At 46.7% G+C, this 17242-nt stretch overlaps 1 protein-coding gene across 1 annotated transcript; it reads right to left on the reverse strand.

Moving 5' to 3' along the window:
- Positions 1-4626: 4626 nt before the first annotated feature.
- LOC309524263 (uncharacterized protein) lies at positions 4627-11885 on the reverse strand (the record flags this gene model as incomplete). The annotated part of the gene is made up of 4 exons (XM_082208720.1): positions 4627-5484; positions 8364-8469; positions 8968-9053; positions 11538-11885. The coding sequence occupies 4 exons, from the start codon at positions 11883-11885 to the stop codon at positions 5404-5406; spliced, it is 621 nt and encodes a 206-aa protein (XP_082064846.1). The 3' UTR covers positions 4627-5403.
- Between the last annotated feature and the right edge of the window lie 5357 nt (positions 11886-17242).

Here is a 17242-nt window from a genome sequence, read left to right on the forward strand (position 1 = left end):
GCCCAAGCTGCTTCAGGTTGTGGTGGATGTTCTCCTGGAGACACCTAGTTTGGTCCTAGAGGATTTTACCATCCATGCTGACACAACCTTACAGGAGGCCATTTGGGACTTCATGGAAAGCGTGGCCTCCATAGCGCTGTCCCCGAATAAGTTTGGCCCAAGTCATAGTCACGGACATGCCTTAGACCTGGTGTTAGACCTTTATGGATGTGGGTGATCTGACACTAAGTAAAAGCGAAACAAAATAAGTGCCATGGTTGGATCACTTATTGGTGCTACTGGACTTCTTTGCGACCCATCCCCTCTGCAAGGAGATGGGATCGATTCAGATGGTTCGTTCCCGCCACTTAATGGATCCAAATGGTTTCCAGAGAATGGTAGGGGATGTTATATCATGTTATATCATGTTGTTATATCATGTTGATGGCCTTTCAGCCAATTCCCTGGTGGCCCGCTGGAATGCAGAGTTACAGGGCTATTGACTGACAATGGTGAAAGCTGTTTCTGAGTTCTGCTTGATCTCTCAGCGGCCTTTAGTACTATCGACCATAACATCCTTCTGGACTGTCTAGAGGAGCTGGAGGCACTGTTATACAGTGTTTCTGCTCCTTCCTCCTGGGCTGTGTCCAGAAAGTGGTGTTGGGGGATGAGTGTTCGGACCCCCGGGCTCTCACTTGTGGGATGCCTCAGGGTTCCGTCCTCTCCCCCATGCTTTTTAATATCTATATGAAGCCACTGGGAGAGATCATCAGGGGGTTTGGGCTGAGTGTTCATCAGTATGCAGATGACACCCAGCTCTACCTCTCTTTTGAATCAGAACCAGTGAAGGCAGTGAAGGTCCTGTGTGAGTGCCTGGAGGCGGTTGGAGGATGGACGGTGGCTAACAGATTGAGGTTGAATCCTGACAAGACAGAAGTTCTGTTTTGGGGGGCCGGGGCGGGCACGTCCTGAATGGGGTAACTGTCCCCCGGAAGGACCAGGTGTGCAGCCTGGGGGTCATTTTGGACTCACAGCTGTCCATGGAGGCGCAGGTCAATTCTGTGTCCAGGGCTCTATTATTATTATTATTATTATTATTATTATTATTATTATTATTATTATTAATTATATTTGCCCCAAATGCAATGCACTCTGGTCATGGTTTGACTGTTATTTGGCAAGGGCAATTCCTGGCAGGGTGGTGGGCCTATTCAGATGTGGCTGCCTCTTCCCCCCTGCTCTGTGCGCCCACCACCATGCCACCCCTTGCTGCCCTTCGCTTTCCCTCCGCTCCCTGAACCCTATTTTCCTTCCGCAGTTTGTTCTCCTTGCTTTTCTGCATTCATGCTTTCCCTCTCCACCCCAACCCGCCGCCCACATTTTCCTTCACCATTTCATTCCACCTTGCTTCAGCACAACATTTCTCCTCCCCATTTCATAGCATCTTTACTTTCCCTTCCTTTCAAATGAGCAACTCGCAAAGTCCTGCTGAAGTGAAATGCAGCGTGTGTGCAGCTGGCCTCCTGGTAGGCAGGCTGCCTCTCAGTTTTGCAAGAGAGGAGCTTCAGTCTCTCCATCCAGCTGAGTAAGCAAGGGTGCAAAGGTGAGAGAGAGGTCATTCAGCAGAACTGAAAAAGAAAGCGGGGGGGGGGGTGAGAAAGTTGGGGCAAAGTGAGACCACAAACCACAGCACCTTTTCTCCAGCCAAAGACACATTTCAGTGCGTCAAACACACTCAAAGAGGGTGCAAGGCAGGCCTGAGGCCCAACAGAGAGACCTGTAACAGCTGTACAGTGGTACCTCGGGTTACATACACTTCAGGTTACAGACTCCGCTAACCCAGAAATAGTACCTCAGGTTAAGAACTTTGCTTCAGGATGAGAACAGAAATCGTGCTCCGGCGGCGTGGCAGCAGCAGAAGGCCCCATTAGCTAAAATGGTGCTTCAGGTTAAGAACAATTTCAGGTTAAGAACGAACCTCCGGAACGAATTAAGTTCTTAACCTGAGGTACCACTGTATTTGGTCCCTGAGCCCCACATTTCATATCTGCGCTCTAACTCAACAACCTTAACAAACTACCATTCCCTGGGGATGCCATTTCCTAGTATTATTACAGGCAGCAAAGTGTCTTCGGCTTGTGTCACTAAACTCTGACACTCTTCTTACCAGGCAGTGCAAAATGGTGTTTGTGAAAAGATACAGCAGAGAGCATAGCACCGCTGCCTTTCCTGGGTGGTGGATGCAACAGGGAGATAGGGTTACCATCCTGCAAGGCCACACTTGACGTCATAGTACAGAACGTGAAGTTACCTGGAACTTACCCTTTTCTGATTGGCTTATGTTTTTCAAGGTCAGCTTGACCCTATGCTTTCGCTCTTACCTGTTCTATTTTAAAGCACTGAATAATCCTTCAGGAAGACTACCAGCCTCATTTGGTAGACAACAGCATGGTGCAGATTGCCTCGCCAGATAAGGCTGTATGCATAAGCAACTGATGAAGCTGAGCTATAGTGAGCCAGACTGTTGGTCCTTCTAGCTCAGTATTGTCTACACTGACTGGCAGCAGCTCTCCAGGGTTTCAGCCAGTGCTCACCCAGTGCTGCCTGGAGATCCAGTGATTAAGCCTGGGACTGTCTACATGCAAAGCAAATGCTCAGCCACTGAGCCATGGCTCCTTGAAATTAGTTCAGGTGTGGCGGAGGATGAAAAACAGAATATGAAAAGAGAATGAATAAATAAATAAATAGATCTTACACGTGCTTTCAAAAAGCATCAATCTTTTTTTAAAAAATGTATGTTATTGATTTTCAATAGACATATAAAAACTACAATTGAATTCCAAGCATAACCAAACAAAAATGGTGTTTAAGCTGTCTTCTGTACCAAGTAAATACAAATGTATTTGTATTAAGGTAAATACAAATAGCATAACTCACATGTGAAAATAACCCCCCTCCCCCAGGGATACATGTGTCAATGGAAGTTTAATCAAGGAAGCTGACTTGTTGACATAAATAATAAACATAAACCATGTTGTTTCAAACTGTCATAAAATTTTAGTGTACGCACACATAGCACAAAAACACATAGCACATACTGCACAAAAAACCAGTTCTTCACCCTTCAGAATTTTGGAAATATGGCGCTCGCCTCGCTGCCAGTGACAAAGATGGAAGCGGCGGGGCGGCGGGAAGGGGGCACACGACGAATTAAAAAGCGCATGGAGGCGGAAGGGAGGAGCAGGGAGTTTCGAAATACTAGAGTGGTACTTCCGGTGAAAGACACGGCGGTTCTCTAGGGTTTACAGTAGTTATTTTGAATTTGCGCTTAGGTTTTCTGACATCCGGATTTTGGGGGACTTTATATGCCCCTCACTGTGAAGTCGCTGCCTTTATTTAGCCAACAAAATTGTCACAAAACACCACATAAATATATAGGGTTAAAATACTCTATAATCCACCCATCCCTGAAAATGGGTTCCGGGTTCCAATAATCTTCCTTTAAACCCAGGGCCGTTGTTGTTGTTGTTGTTGTTTGGGGGGGAGGTGCCAGTACTCACTATGAAGTTGTTATAGTAAGTGCCACACTTTAAACTTTTTTTTTTTAAGGTGCTGGTATGGTGTGCTCTTGAGTACCCCCAGAATAAAAGCACTGCTTAAACCAATTTTTTAAAAGTGGAGGGCCACATGGCCTCTGCAGCAATTTACACCATGTTGGAATCAAACAATGGTGCTACATATGGTAGAAATTGCCCAAGGGCTTTTCATGGCACAGAATGTTGATGGTCCTGGTGTTTTTGTTCTTGCTTTTAGCGTGCTTGTAAAGTGCGAGGAAGAACTCTTTAGATAGGTACAAGCCAAAGAACCATAGAACAGTGGTAGACCAGACAATCCGAGGTTTAAGCCCTGACAGCTCAAGGTTGGACTGGGAATGCCCCTTGTCTGATACCCTAAGACAGCCACTGCTAGTCAGTGTTGACAATACTGAGCTAGATCCAGTGGCCCATTCTCAGTATAAAGCAGCTTGCCCTGTTTTAAAGCACACACTAAAAGACACAGAAAGACCTTCCAAACACCTCCCACCCACCCAATTCTGTTTTTAAAATAATTTTCAGTAGGCAAAGCATGGCGCTATAGTACCTCTCCCACCTACCAACTATCTCAAGCCCATAATAGAAGGACCCAAGATCACCTGAGCCATAATGCAGCACAGGCTCTGTCAAAATGGAAAACTGGGATCCACCTCCACTGTAATAATGCATGGGGTCCATGTTTAAGGAACCTTGCACAGAAGTGATCATGCCCCATTGGCCAGGCCTGTCAGTATCCCATTCTGCCACTCTCAACATCTTCCTGGTGTAAATAGGTTGGGCTGCTCCTTCTACATGGGAAATCTACCTTAAGATCTGCCTCCCTCAAATCAGGCCCATTCTTCTGTAGCCTTCCTTTCTCTGGCAGTCTTCTGGGATGAATTACATCTAGGCTGTTGCATCTCAGTGTGAAAACATTGAGCAAGGCCAAATAAACAGCCCTGACCCAACTACCACACCCAACACTGGCCTTCACTCCAAACTGGACAGCTCTGTAGATCAGAGATGGGCAAGGAGAGTCTGTCTTCTAAAAAGAAAAAAGAAAAAAAATAAATTTGGAAATATTCCCTGCGAAGATTACACTTTATTTTAGCAAACAGTACAATCCCAAAAGCCATTTTGGCTCTCCTAATGACTCTAAATATTTCTTCTGCAGAAGGAAATGTCTTGGAAAAACCTTTCCCAGTACTTCTTTTCACTTACAAATCCTGTCTTAAGAACATATTTTGTGTATGAATAGGGTAGGCCTGTGACCTGGATTCAGGAAATAAGATATTTACCAGCTCAAAAGAATGGCTCAGGCTCGCCTGGTAAATGCAATCAGTGACCATGATTAGATATCTTGCCAGACAAGAGGCAAGCTACACACTCTCAAATTTCTGTTCTCTTTATGTGACAGGTGTTATGTTTTTTGGGTGGTCTTTGGCTAAGGGGCTGGGCAATTTCTAAAGTCTTTAAAAGTTCTTGCACACCCTTGTTCTGGGTCCTCACTGCCTTGCAAGGGAGGGTGGGCTCTCCTGCAAGAGAAAAGAAAAGAGATCTGCCTTGTTTTCCCGGGATCCTGCCTTCTCATCTATTCTTCTCTGGCAGATAATGGACAGGGGACACTGTGCCCCTTGATGGGCAGCTGAGCTATAAAAGCCAACCCCACATTTTTCTGTAACAAAAATGTCTTTTTTAACTTGACCCTTAAAGCATTCTACTGTATTGAGATAGTGACTCAAAGTGTGCTTTTTCTCGAATTCTAGCAAACCAGTTTTGGATAGTAAGACCTGAACCTATCTTCCACTCGGCTGCTGTGTCTAATGAAGTGGAATTGAGAGAATGAAGCACATTAAATATATTCTTGCCACAGCCAACAGGAATTGCTGTCACTTTCTAATGAAAGAAGAGATAGTGCTGTATCGGGCACAACCTGTTGATGTACAATATTAGACATTTCTTTAGGAATAATTTCTCAAAAAGTTTGGATCAGGGCCTAAAGGTAAAGGTAAAGGTACCCCTGCCCGAACGGGCCAGTCTTGACAGACTGTGGGGTTTGTGCGCCCATCTCACATTTATTAGCCGGGGGCCAGCGCTGTCCGAGGACACTTCCGGGTCACGTGGCCAGCGTGACATTGCTGCTCTGGCGAGCCAGAGCCGCACACGGAACGCCGTTTACCTTCCCGCTGGTAAGCGGTACCTATTTATCTACTTGCACCCGGGGGTGCTTTCGAACTGCTAGGTGGGCAGGCGCTGGGACCGAACAGCGGGAGCGCACCCCGCCGCGGGGATTCGAACCGCTGACCTTTCGATCGGCAAGCCCTAGGCGTTGAGGCTTTAGCCCGCAGCGCCACCCGCGTCCCTCCCACGCCCATCAAATATGCAGGAAATATGCTTCAGTGTTTGTGGCACTAAGTAAGATGGTTAGGACAGGAGAGAAGGAGATAAACTTAGTGGCATGGAGGGAAACCTTGTTCAAATGGAAGTTATTTGTTTTATAATTTTCCTGCTTGGTCCTTAATGATAAATAACACCAGCTGAAACATAGGGCATCTCATACAGTTCATGCACATCTTGATCTAAACAGTAAACAAATCCCTAACTGTTGCCCAAAGCATAAAGAACGTGAGCATGACCAATTTGCCACAGAACTCACACCAAATGCAAAGCAAGAGAGAGAGGCTTGTCTTGAGGCGAAGCAGAGTGTTGCGTAAAGTGAAGTTGCTTGTTGGAGCTTGGAGAGCTAACTAACCATCGGAAATCTAGGATTTTTGTACTTATAGTCAATGCATCTTAAAGGAGAACAGATGAGCAATTCTTATAATACCAATATTTATTAATTTTTGGTAGTCTATTAAAATCCCGACAGTTTCCTCTGCTTATTTAGTTGTTGAAATAATATTGTTATAAGTTTTTGGGGGGAGGAAGAACCCCCCAACCGAATAAATTAATCAATGTAAGGATGTAGCTAATTATTTGGAGTATTGAATGTAAGATTCCAGCCCAGTGGAAAAATACAGGCTAAGTTTCCTTTCCAAACCAGGGCCTCACCTAGGATAGAGGCATTAGCATGACAAAAGGTGTTGATGACCCCATCACAGAGGAATCCTTGGGCCAGGGCAGGCAGGGGTTGCCAAGGTGACGGGGAGGGGGAAGGCTTTGCTCACAGGAAAAATGTGCCTCTAAAAAAACTAGACGTGGGATAGCAGGCAGATGGGAGGGGTTTGGGCAGGGATTTGATGGGAACAAGAAAAGAGAAAAGGCCAGAACCATCTTTACTGCTGACTGTTGAGGCGGCAACCAAGAGACTGGGTTATATTGAATGAGATCAACTTTACTAATACCATGATCTACTACAATGATAAATCCTGTATAAAGTACAGTTTGACACCCCTGTTTACAAATCTAACACATCCAAAGTGATGGGAATGTTTAGCAGATTTTTATGCTGCATTGGTTTAAAATTCACTTTGCACAAATAATCACCGATCTCTGAAGTGGAAGGATTATCTGAGGAATAGAGATGATAATAAAAAGCTAACAAAGGCACTGTGAATTTTCTGAGAGGCATAACACATTTCACCATTTCTGACTTTGTGGGCACATGCGCTAAACCCTGTCTGTGGTGCCTATCCCTTTACTCCAAATGATGAGACAAGAGACCAGAGTATGGGTTCAAATTGGCCACAACTTTATTGAGCTTCAGAAGTGGGAAACTTGGCACAGGACTTGGCAGGTAACCCTCTCAGCCCGCCTGGCTGAGGATATGCAGGCAGTTGAGGCCCAGTGAGAGGGGAATGCAAAGCGCAAACTTACACAGCATGCCCTTCCACCGACCTCATCCCGGGAGTTTGACCTACATGCCGCCGCTCTAGGGCCAGGGACTCCCGGTTTTTGCCATTTAACGGGCCCTGCAAGCACCGCATGGGGAGGGAGCATGAATGCATCCTCCCCGACTTGATGTTAGACTAAAGGCTACCTTGCAAAGGCCTAAAAACTGCCACCCGAGGGCCTAAGTGGCCTCACCGCCAAGTCCCACAACTGAGGACCAATCAAACCCCGTAGTCTACCCATTCCCTAAGGGCTTGTCGCAAGTCGTGGAGCCAGAGGTCATTATACCTAGTGGGGTCAGGTACACTCCATCCTCCCAGAATAGGTCAACTCTATCTGCTGTGATGGTGGGATGTGGGATAGAGAACCTACCAATTTGCCGCATGGTATTGCGCATGGCCCTGTTAATTTTTCCCACAGCATAATTGATGTGAGAGGGATTGGAAACCCCCCTCCAGTGCAGACGGGGTAGGAGATTGGACCAGCCAATAGTCATTGTCAGGTAGAAGAAGAAGAAGAAGAAGAAGAAGAAGAAGAAGAGGAGGAGGAGGTGGAGGAGGAGGAGGAGGAGGAGTTTGGATTTGATATCCCGCCTTTCACTCCCCTTCAGGAGTCTCAAAGCGGCGCCACAACAAACACTCTGTGAGGTGAGTGAGGCAGAGAGACTTCAGAGAAGTGTGACTGGCCCAAGGTCACCCAGCAGCTGCATGTGGAGGAGCAGAGACACGAACCCGGTTTCCCAGATTACGTGACTACCGCTCTTAACCACTACACCACACTGGCTCTCAAGGCATGAAGGCTTTTTATATCTGCCCTTGCAGCAAGGGCCAGGGCAATGCCTTTTTGTTCCACTAGATCGTTCTCTCCCGCATAAATAATCAAGACCCTCGGAGGGCCCATGCGCCACCGCAGCACTACGCAACATGGGCATCAAGCTCTGCCAACATATGCCCCACTGGGCAATCCAATACAAATGCGTACCTTGGGGAGGATGTTAAGGTTATGCCACCACTGTGTGAACATGCATAATCCGCTGCCCAATGGACAATGCTGTGGCCTATAACCCAGATCTTCATGGAGGGTGAACCTATAAGAAAATTAAATTGCAAGCGGTAAGGAGGAGGAGCCGGGACAAATGTAGCTTTTGTAGGCTGCAGAACGCCAGCACCCCAGTGCATTGATGTGGGCAGGGTCCCAACCCTGTACTGCCACTGAAGTGGCAGCCCTGATACGGAAGGAGTGCCCGGAATATTCCTGGGGACTAATGCCACAAGCCAATAAGGCTTTGTGTAAGACTGCTGTGAATTGTGACCACGTCAACGGGCGCGTGTTTGAATGAATGAAAGGGCCCTTGCACTGAAGAAGCGGCGTGTGTCCTGATATGGGCAGGAGCCCTCCTGCCCTGTATAGCATTAAAGTTTTTATGGCAAGGCCCTTGCAATTTAGGAGCACCCAAGAATTGAAGCACCTCCTCCTCGGATGTGCACTGTGTCACGGAGCCACAAAAGCACCCAAAGGCATCCCAGGCCCTGGAATAAGAACGTCTAGTGGAGGGTGCTATTGCTGACAATACTCCCTGGTTTACTTCTCGCTTCCAATATCCCACAGATCGTCTGGGAAGGCGTCCGAGGTCTGGGCTGCCTCTGGTGCCAGTTTGCGGAAACGCTCCATCTAGAAATGAGACAGTGCATCAGCAATGTTATTGTTAAGACCGTGTATGAAATGGGCAGTGAAGGAAATATTGTGCCGCAGGCACTCCAGCACAAACAGACGCAGCACCCTTATGACCCTCACGGACTTTGCTGACTGCCTAGCTATAACTCTTACCACCACTTGACTGCCAGACCAGAAACAGACCCTGGAATTCAAGAAGAGGTTTCCCCAGATGAGAATGGCGACTAAAATAGGAAAAAATTCCAGAAAGGTTAAATCCCGAGTGATGCCTGCTGCATGCCAAGAAGATGGCCGTGGCTGGGCACACCAATGGCCCCGGAAGAACACGCCAAAGCAAAGCGGCCAGAAGCATCAGAATGGACCTGGAACTCCACCCCAGGGTTAAGGCTCTTCTGCCAAAATGAAACCCCATTATAATCCTGCAGGAATGCAAGCCAAACCCTCAGAGCATCCTTTATCTGCTTTGTCACCCTGATGTGATGGTGAGGGGCTACCCCTCCGGCCATGAGCCGTGCCAGGCGGGCACAAAAGGCATGGCCTAGCACAACTACCCTACATGCAAAATTAAGATGACCCAATAGGGATTGCACCTGGAAAAGGGTGGTCTTTTTAACCCCGTGTTGCCTCCAGCAACGCTTTCAAGGATTCCAGCTTGGTCTGCGGGATGCGCGATGACTGCCGAATTGTGTCCAGTTCAATACCCAAGTAGGAAAGTAGTAGAAGGGCCCTCAGTCTTTTCAGCAGCCAGAGGTATGCCAAAGTCAGCCACAAGGCGCATGAATGTAGCTAAGGATAGGGCGCAAGCAGGGGAGTCTGGGGCCACCATAATCAGAAAGTAATCCAGGTAATGGGTCATAAAAGGGGAACCAGATGTAGTTTTGAAGCCCATTCAATAAATGTGCAGAAAGTTTCAAAGGCCGCACAGGCCACAGAGCAACCCATGGGCATAGCCTTGTCAAAATACCAGCTATCCCTGAATTTGACTCCTAGGAGCCAAAAATCTTCAGGATGAACTGGGAGCAGCCGAAAGGCTGACTTGATGTCACATTTTGCCAATAAGGCCCCAGGGCCCAATTCTCTGATCATTTTGATGGCTATGTCCAAGGACACATATTTAACTGAACAATGCTCCCGCGGTACGGCGTCATTTAGGGACCCACCCCTAGGATAAGACAGGTTGTATATCATGCAGAACTCACCAGGAAGTTTTTTGGGCACTATGCCAAGAGGGGAAACTATAAACTTTTTGAACGGTGGGGCCGGGAAAGGGCCGGCCACCCTGTCTAAATGCCACTCTTTTTCAATTTTGTTAAATGCAACAAGGGGCATTTCCCTTACCGACTTTTTTTTTTAAAAAAAAATATTTTATTAAGTTTTCAAACACAAAATAAAAAGTAAACACACAAAATCCCTTCACCAAAAAGATAACAAACAAAAAAACCCAAATACCAATATACCAACATACAATACAAATAAAAAAGAATAAGAAATATAACTAACTGGACTTCCTCACATCTCCCTTACCCTGCATTATTTGAATAAAAAACACCAGCAAATTATTGCCTTGTTTCATACCTTATTTTGTACTTTTCAAATGTTGTGTTTCTAGATTTAAAGTTTTTGTCAATTATTTGTACCTTAAATTAAACATAATATTACTTTAAGTTTCGACCTTTTCTTACTTATAACTTAATTTTCTGTATCTCACAATTAAATTACTGGAGCAGTACTTTTCTAAATCGTGCAATTTCTTAACCTTCATACAACTAATATTGTTTCTGTAAATAGTCCTTACATTTTTTCCAGTCCTCTTCCATTGTTTCTTCTCCCAAGTCACGGATTCTGCCAGTCATTTCGGCCCGTTCCATATAGTCCATCAATTGCGTCTGCCACTCTTCCAGTGTGGGCAAATCTTGTGTCTTCCAACATTTTGCAATAAGTATTCTTGCTGCTGTGGTCGCATACATAAAAAAAGTTCTATCCTTTTTTAACACTTTCTGGCCGACAATGCCCAAGAGGAAGGCCTCTGGTTTCTTGGTAAAGGTATATTTAAATACCTTTTTTAGCTCATTATAGATCATTTCCCAGAAGGCCTTCACTTTTGGACAGGTCTACCAGAGGTGAAAAAATGTCCCTTCAGCCTCTTTACATTTCCAACATTTGTTATCAGACAGATGATATATTTTTGCAAGCTTGACTGGGGTCATGTACCACCTATATATCATTTTCATAATATTTTCCTTCAAGGCATTACATGCCGTAAATTTCATTCCGGTGGTCCATAACCTTTCCCAGTCCTCAAACATAATGTTATACCCAATATCCTGGGCCCATTTTATCATGGCTGATTTGACTGTCTCATCCTGAGTGTTCCATTTAAGCAGCAAGTTATACATTCTTGAAAGTACCTTAGTCTTTGGTTCCAACAATTCTGTCTCTAGCTTCGATTTTTCCACCTGGAATCCTATCTTTTTCCCTTACCGACTTTTGATTGGGAGGGGTTCTGGAAACCGGTGAACTGGAGACAGGGATGCGGAAGCCGCCCACTCGAGTCAGCAACACTGGTGGCTGGTGGCAATGCCACCCCCCGCTGACGCAAAACCCAGCAGGCCGCGCCTGCAGCCTAGTCGGGGCCTGCGCAGCCCACTCAGGCCTGCAGCACCCCATGCCCTCCTGCCACTGCTGAAAGGAAAGAAGGGCAAGCAAGCAGGCAGCGCCTGCAGCCTTCCTGCACAGAGGCAAGGAGGCCACCCTCATAATCTGAGGCTTGAGCCAAGGAGTCAGCCTCTTTTCTTTTGGCCTTAGGTCCACCCCTGGCCGGCCGTCCATTGTCCTCTCTGGCCGAGGGCGGGTCAAAGGCCGGCTCAAGCAGGTGGGTGGCACCCGCCCAGGGAGCCCCACTCAGTGCCGCAAACCCTGCCAACCTGTGGGGAAGGGAGGGCGGATATTCCCGTAACAAAGTTATGTGGTTTTATTTTATTTCGTCCTTGAGCCAGTATCTACATATTCATAATAGTGCCTCTTCAAATGCTACATATATTTAATTAGTTTCTTAAGTAATAATAATAATAATAATAATAATAATAATAATAATAGTGATAATTAATAACACATTATTTACACCTTGCCCATCTGGCTGGGTTTCCCCAGCTACTTTGGGTGGTTCCCAACAGAGTATTAAAAACATGATAAAGCATCAAATATTAAAAACCTTCTGATGTCTTCTAAAAGTCAGATATCAGTTTATTTCCTTCACATCTGAAGGGAGGTTGTTCCACAGGGTGGGCGACACTACCGAGAAGGCCCTCCGCCTGGTTCCTTGCAACCTCACTTCTTGCAGTGAGGGAACCGCCAGAAGGCCCTCAGCGCTGGACCTCAATGTCTGGGCTGAACGGTGGGGGTAGAGACGCTCCTTCAGGTTTACAGAACCGAGGCCGTTTAGAGCTTTAAAGGACAACACCAACACTTTGAATTGTGCTCAGAAATGTACTGGGAGCCAATGTAGGTCTTCCAGTGTTATATGGTCTTGGTGGCCACTCCCAGTCACCAGTTTAGCTAACGCATTTGGATTAGTTGCAGTTTCTGGGTCACCTTCAAAGGTAGCCCCATGTAGAGCGCATTGCTGTAGTCCAAGCAGGAGATAACCAGAGCATGCACTACTCCTGTAAGACAGTCCACGGGCAGGCAGGGTCTCAGCCTGCATAGCAAATGGAGCTGGTAAAGAGCTGCCCTGGGCACAGAATTGACCTGCGCTTCTCCCCTGCAGAACACAATACAAATATACTATAAACCAATAAGACAGTAGAAACTAATATTAAACTAATCCCCAGCTCCAGCTAAACATTTATCCCACCTGCAGGAGAGCAAAAACAAAACAAAAAACCCAGCATTTAAAACACCACAGATTTAAAACTATTAAAAAATATTTAAAAGCATTTTTGACATTTGCCCCAACCCCAGAGTTTGTTCCAGTGAGTCTGGGCTCTTCAGGATTACAGCAAGGCAATGTCCCTCTGGCCTCCCAGGAGTCTCTTATGTTGAGCAGGGTGAGTCTGGTCCCTGCTCCCAGGCCAGGTGGAAATGGGCCTTGCAGCAAGGAGCAGGTCTTCCTTCCAGCACTCATGGCAGCGGCTTAAGGGGCTACTGGGTGAGATCCCATGGTCAGAAATACTCAAAGAGAAGGGAGTCCAAGATGGATGGAAGTTTCTTAAGGATGAAAAATTGAAAGCCCAAATGCAGACAATTCCAACAAAAGAGAAAAGTAGGAGGCATCTAAAGAAGCCAGTGTGGCTGCATAAGGAGAATGGAGATTTAAGAAGGGTTTTAAAAAAAATATGGAAGAAAGGGGAAATCACAAAGGAAGTGTAGCCAACAGTTGCAGGGAGAAGGTGAGGCAGGCCAAAGCTCAGAACGAGCTCAGGCTTGCAGGAGAGGTTAATTATTTTTTTAAAAAAAGGTTTCTTTGGCTATGTTCAAAGCAAGAGGAAGAACAACCAAGTAGTAGGTCCTCTCTGTGGAGAAGACAGATAAATGCTTTAGGGTGACAGAAAGAATACAGAGCTGCTTAACCCCTACTTTGCCTCTGCCTTCACCTAAAAGGAAAACAGTGCCCAATCTGGTGATAACAGAATAAACAATGCAAGGAGGAGATCCAGCCCAAGATAGGAAAACTAGCTACCGTAGACTCTGGCGTATTAGGCGACAGGGCGTATTAGACAACCCCCCAAATTGGCAGCTGCAATTTGGGGGTTCGTCTTATAAGCCCTGTCTTTCTCCCAGTGCGGAGCCTGCAGCAGCAGCGGGTGGCGGGCTCTGCTCCATGCCGGGCAACTTTCTCCCAGCTCAGAGCCTGCTGCCCATACCCGGCGTATAAGACGACCCCTGACTGTTTAACCTTTTTTCTGGGATTAAAAAGTTGTCTTATAAAATCTATGGTATTTTAAATGATTTCAAATCTGCAGTGCCTAATGAGCTGCACCAAACGGTACTAAAGGAGATGGAAACCACAAGAGGGGACAAGAAGGCTCTTGTGCCATGCCTTGCTTATGGGCTTCACTTTGTGGGCATCTAGTTGGTCACTATGAGAACAGAATGCTGGACTACATGGCCCATTGGGTCTGATGCAGCAGGCTCTTCTTATGTTTAATGTATTTTTAACCTTCTGTTGGAAGCTGCACAGAGTGGCTGGGGAAACTCAGCCAGATGGGTGGGGTAGAAATAATAAATTATTATTATTATTATTATTATTATTATTATTATTATTATTATTATTATCATCATCATCATCATCATTGGAAACCCTATGTCTTAATGGTTGGAATGTATCCCACTGTACCACCTACCACTACCCACATGGGTCCCTATGAGGGAATGCAGCCCTCCGGCTGAAAAAGGTACCCCAATGCTCTTAAGATATAGCAAGCAGCACTTGTAACAGCTCTAGTATTATCTGTCCTTGGAAGGGTGTTTGGTGAGCACACACACAGTTCTCCAGCGTCCTTGCAAGTACTAAATGTTCCAGGACATCATCAGGCACAGGTAAGCTTTTTCTTCATTGAAATATACCAGATGGATTATTTTCCCCATATCTGATCTTTATATTTCCTTGATAAGGAACTTTCAAGCAGTGTTAGGCTGACAATATCATTAATGGCTGGAAAGGCGTCATCGGTGTTGGGGCTCGTATTTGGTTTGCTATGCACAGGAGGGGTCTTTTGCTTGTTACACAATCCCAGCAATGCACTTCTTTGGGGCTCTGGACCACCTTTGGGGACCCTCTCCAACAGGAAGGTGCTATAGAAATACGCTGTTGAGTCTGGGGTTTTGCCTTAGCAACAAGGCTTTCCTGGCTCAGCTGAAGCTGTGTTGCATCCCTTGTCTCAGATGCGCTTCAGACACCTGCTTAGCTCAACCTTGACATTTACAAAATATAATTGCTGCAAACAATCCCTATGCTTCTTCCCAGGGCTGAGCTGTTGGAAACAGCCTGCAGTGAATCATGACCAAACAGCATGGTCAGAAAAACAAGATAGGCCAGAGCCCTGGAAGACCTTATTTGCTTGAACAAAACACAACTGAGATGAAAAGTTCTCATATGGTCCTTCCAGCCCAGGACAAGCCAGTGGGTAGCATATATTCAGGTGGTCTTTCAGCAAAAATGGATGCCATCATCTGCAATAAAACCTTCCTGTCCTGTATCAGTCTCTACAGCCATGTCAGATGCTGTGACTCTCCAACTGCCTTGACTTTACCCCCAAAGACGGACTCTTCCATTGTATCTCAAGACCAGGGCTCGGCAAGGTTTACCTTGCCTGGGCCAGTTCACTCTAGCAGAGATCCGTCTGTGGGCCGGAGCATGAGCACGCGTGCCCGCGATTTCCGGCGTCTGCGCATGCGCAATTTCCAGCACTACAAAAGCGAGTCCTTGCACTGTGCTGGTTTAGTGCAGCACACAGGGACTCGCCAAGCAGGCAGCTAGGGGACTGTTTAAACGACCCCCATGGGCTGCTTGTGGCCCGTGAACCTTAGGTTGCAGACCCCTGCTCACGACAGATGCCAACAACATTCCCTGGGGAGGCCGTAGTGGTGCAGCTTTCCACATGGCCAGTGGTCAGAAGTTCCTAAGGCTAGATAGGTTGTCAACACAGGGCGCAATTCTCTCCCCGATGCTTTTTAACATCTTTATGCGCCCCCTCGCCCAGATTATCCGGAGCTTTGGGCTGGGCTGTCACCAATATGCTGATGACACTCAGCTCTATCTGCTGATGGATGGCCACACTGACTCGGCCCTGGACACACTGACCAGATGCTTGGAAGCTGTGGCCAGATGGTTTCGTGGGAGCCGATTGAAACTAAATCCTTCGAAGACAGAGGTCCTATGGCTGGGTCGGGATGGTATGGGGATGAGGGACCAACTCCCTTCTCTTGAGGGGGCCCAGTTAGTGCCATTGCCTTCCGTTAAGAGTTTGGGTGTAATCCTTGACGCCTCCCTTTCCATGGAGGCACAAGTTACAGCAACAGCCAAGGCGACATTTTTCCACCTTCGCCGCATCAAGCAGTTGGTCCCTTACCTTTCCCGCCCCGACCTGGCCACAGTGATCCATGCGACAGTCATCTCCAGGCTTGACTACTGTAATTCGCTCTATGCGGGGCTGCCCTTGAAGCTGTCCCAGAAACTCCAGCGGGTACAGAATGCTGCAGCGAGGCTCCTCACGGGGTCTCTGCCATGGGAGCATATTCATCCAGTGCTTTACAAGCTGCACTGGCTCCCGGTGGAGTACAGGGTCAGATTTAAGGTGCTGCTTTTGACCTTTAAAGCCCTTCACGGCCTAGGACCCTCGTACCTACGGGACCGCCTCGCCTGGTATGCCCCACGGAGAGCCTCAAGGTCCATAAATAACAACACCCTAGTGGTCCCAGGCCCTAAGGAAGTTAAATTGGCTTCAACCAGAGCCAGGGCCTTTTCAGCACTGGCCCCAACTTGGTGGAACGCTCTGTCTCATTAGACCAGGGCCCTGCAGGATCTGATTTCTTTCCGCAGGGCCTGTAAGACAGAGTTGTTCCGCCTGGCCTTTGGCTTGGAGCCAATTTGATTCCCTCCCTCCCGTTTTCTTTTTTCTTTTCCTTCTCCTGCAATGAGGCTACATTTTAATATTCCATTATTTTAATGTTGTATTTTATTTTTGTTTGTAAGTTGTAATCATTCATCTTGTTTTTATTATTGCTTGTAAGCCACTCTGAGCCTGGCCTTGGCTGGGGAGGGCGGGGTATAAATAAAAAATTATTATTATTATTATTATTATTATTATTATTATTATTACTTGCGTGTTCTAGATAGGATTCTCTGCAAGCCACATGGTTATGCAACAGATGAAGCTGTGTAGCATGAAGACGTAGCAGGGACACCACATCTTCTGCAACTGTCAAAGGCAGAAAAGCGCTTTAGAAGTGGTTAGCACAGTGGTTCCCAAAGTGGGTTGGTAGGAACCCACTCCATCCCTTATGCTGTTCAATGAAGGCTTTGGGTTTTGTTGTTGCTGGAAGTTAGCAGACAGGAATCCCAACAGTCAGGTGACAGCTGACTTCAGGGGCCTTGCTGCTACCAGGGCTTGGTGTTAGTGATCCCTCCACTCTGCTCAACTACTGTAGAAGAATACGAGGGAAAGCCTCTCAATCTATGGTCTATT

This window comes from Podarcis vaucheri (genome assembly GCF_965113315.1).
Source record: "Podarcis vaucheri genome assembly, chromosome: Z".
Classification (NCBI taxonomy): Eukaryota; Metazoa; Chordata; class Lepidosauria; order Squamata; family Lacertidae; genus Podarcis; species Podarcis vaucheri.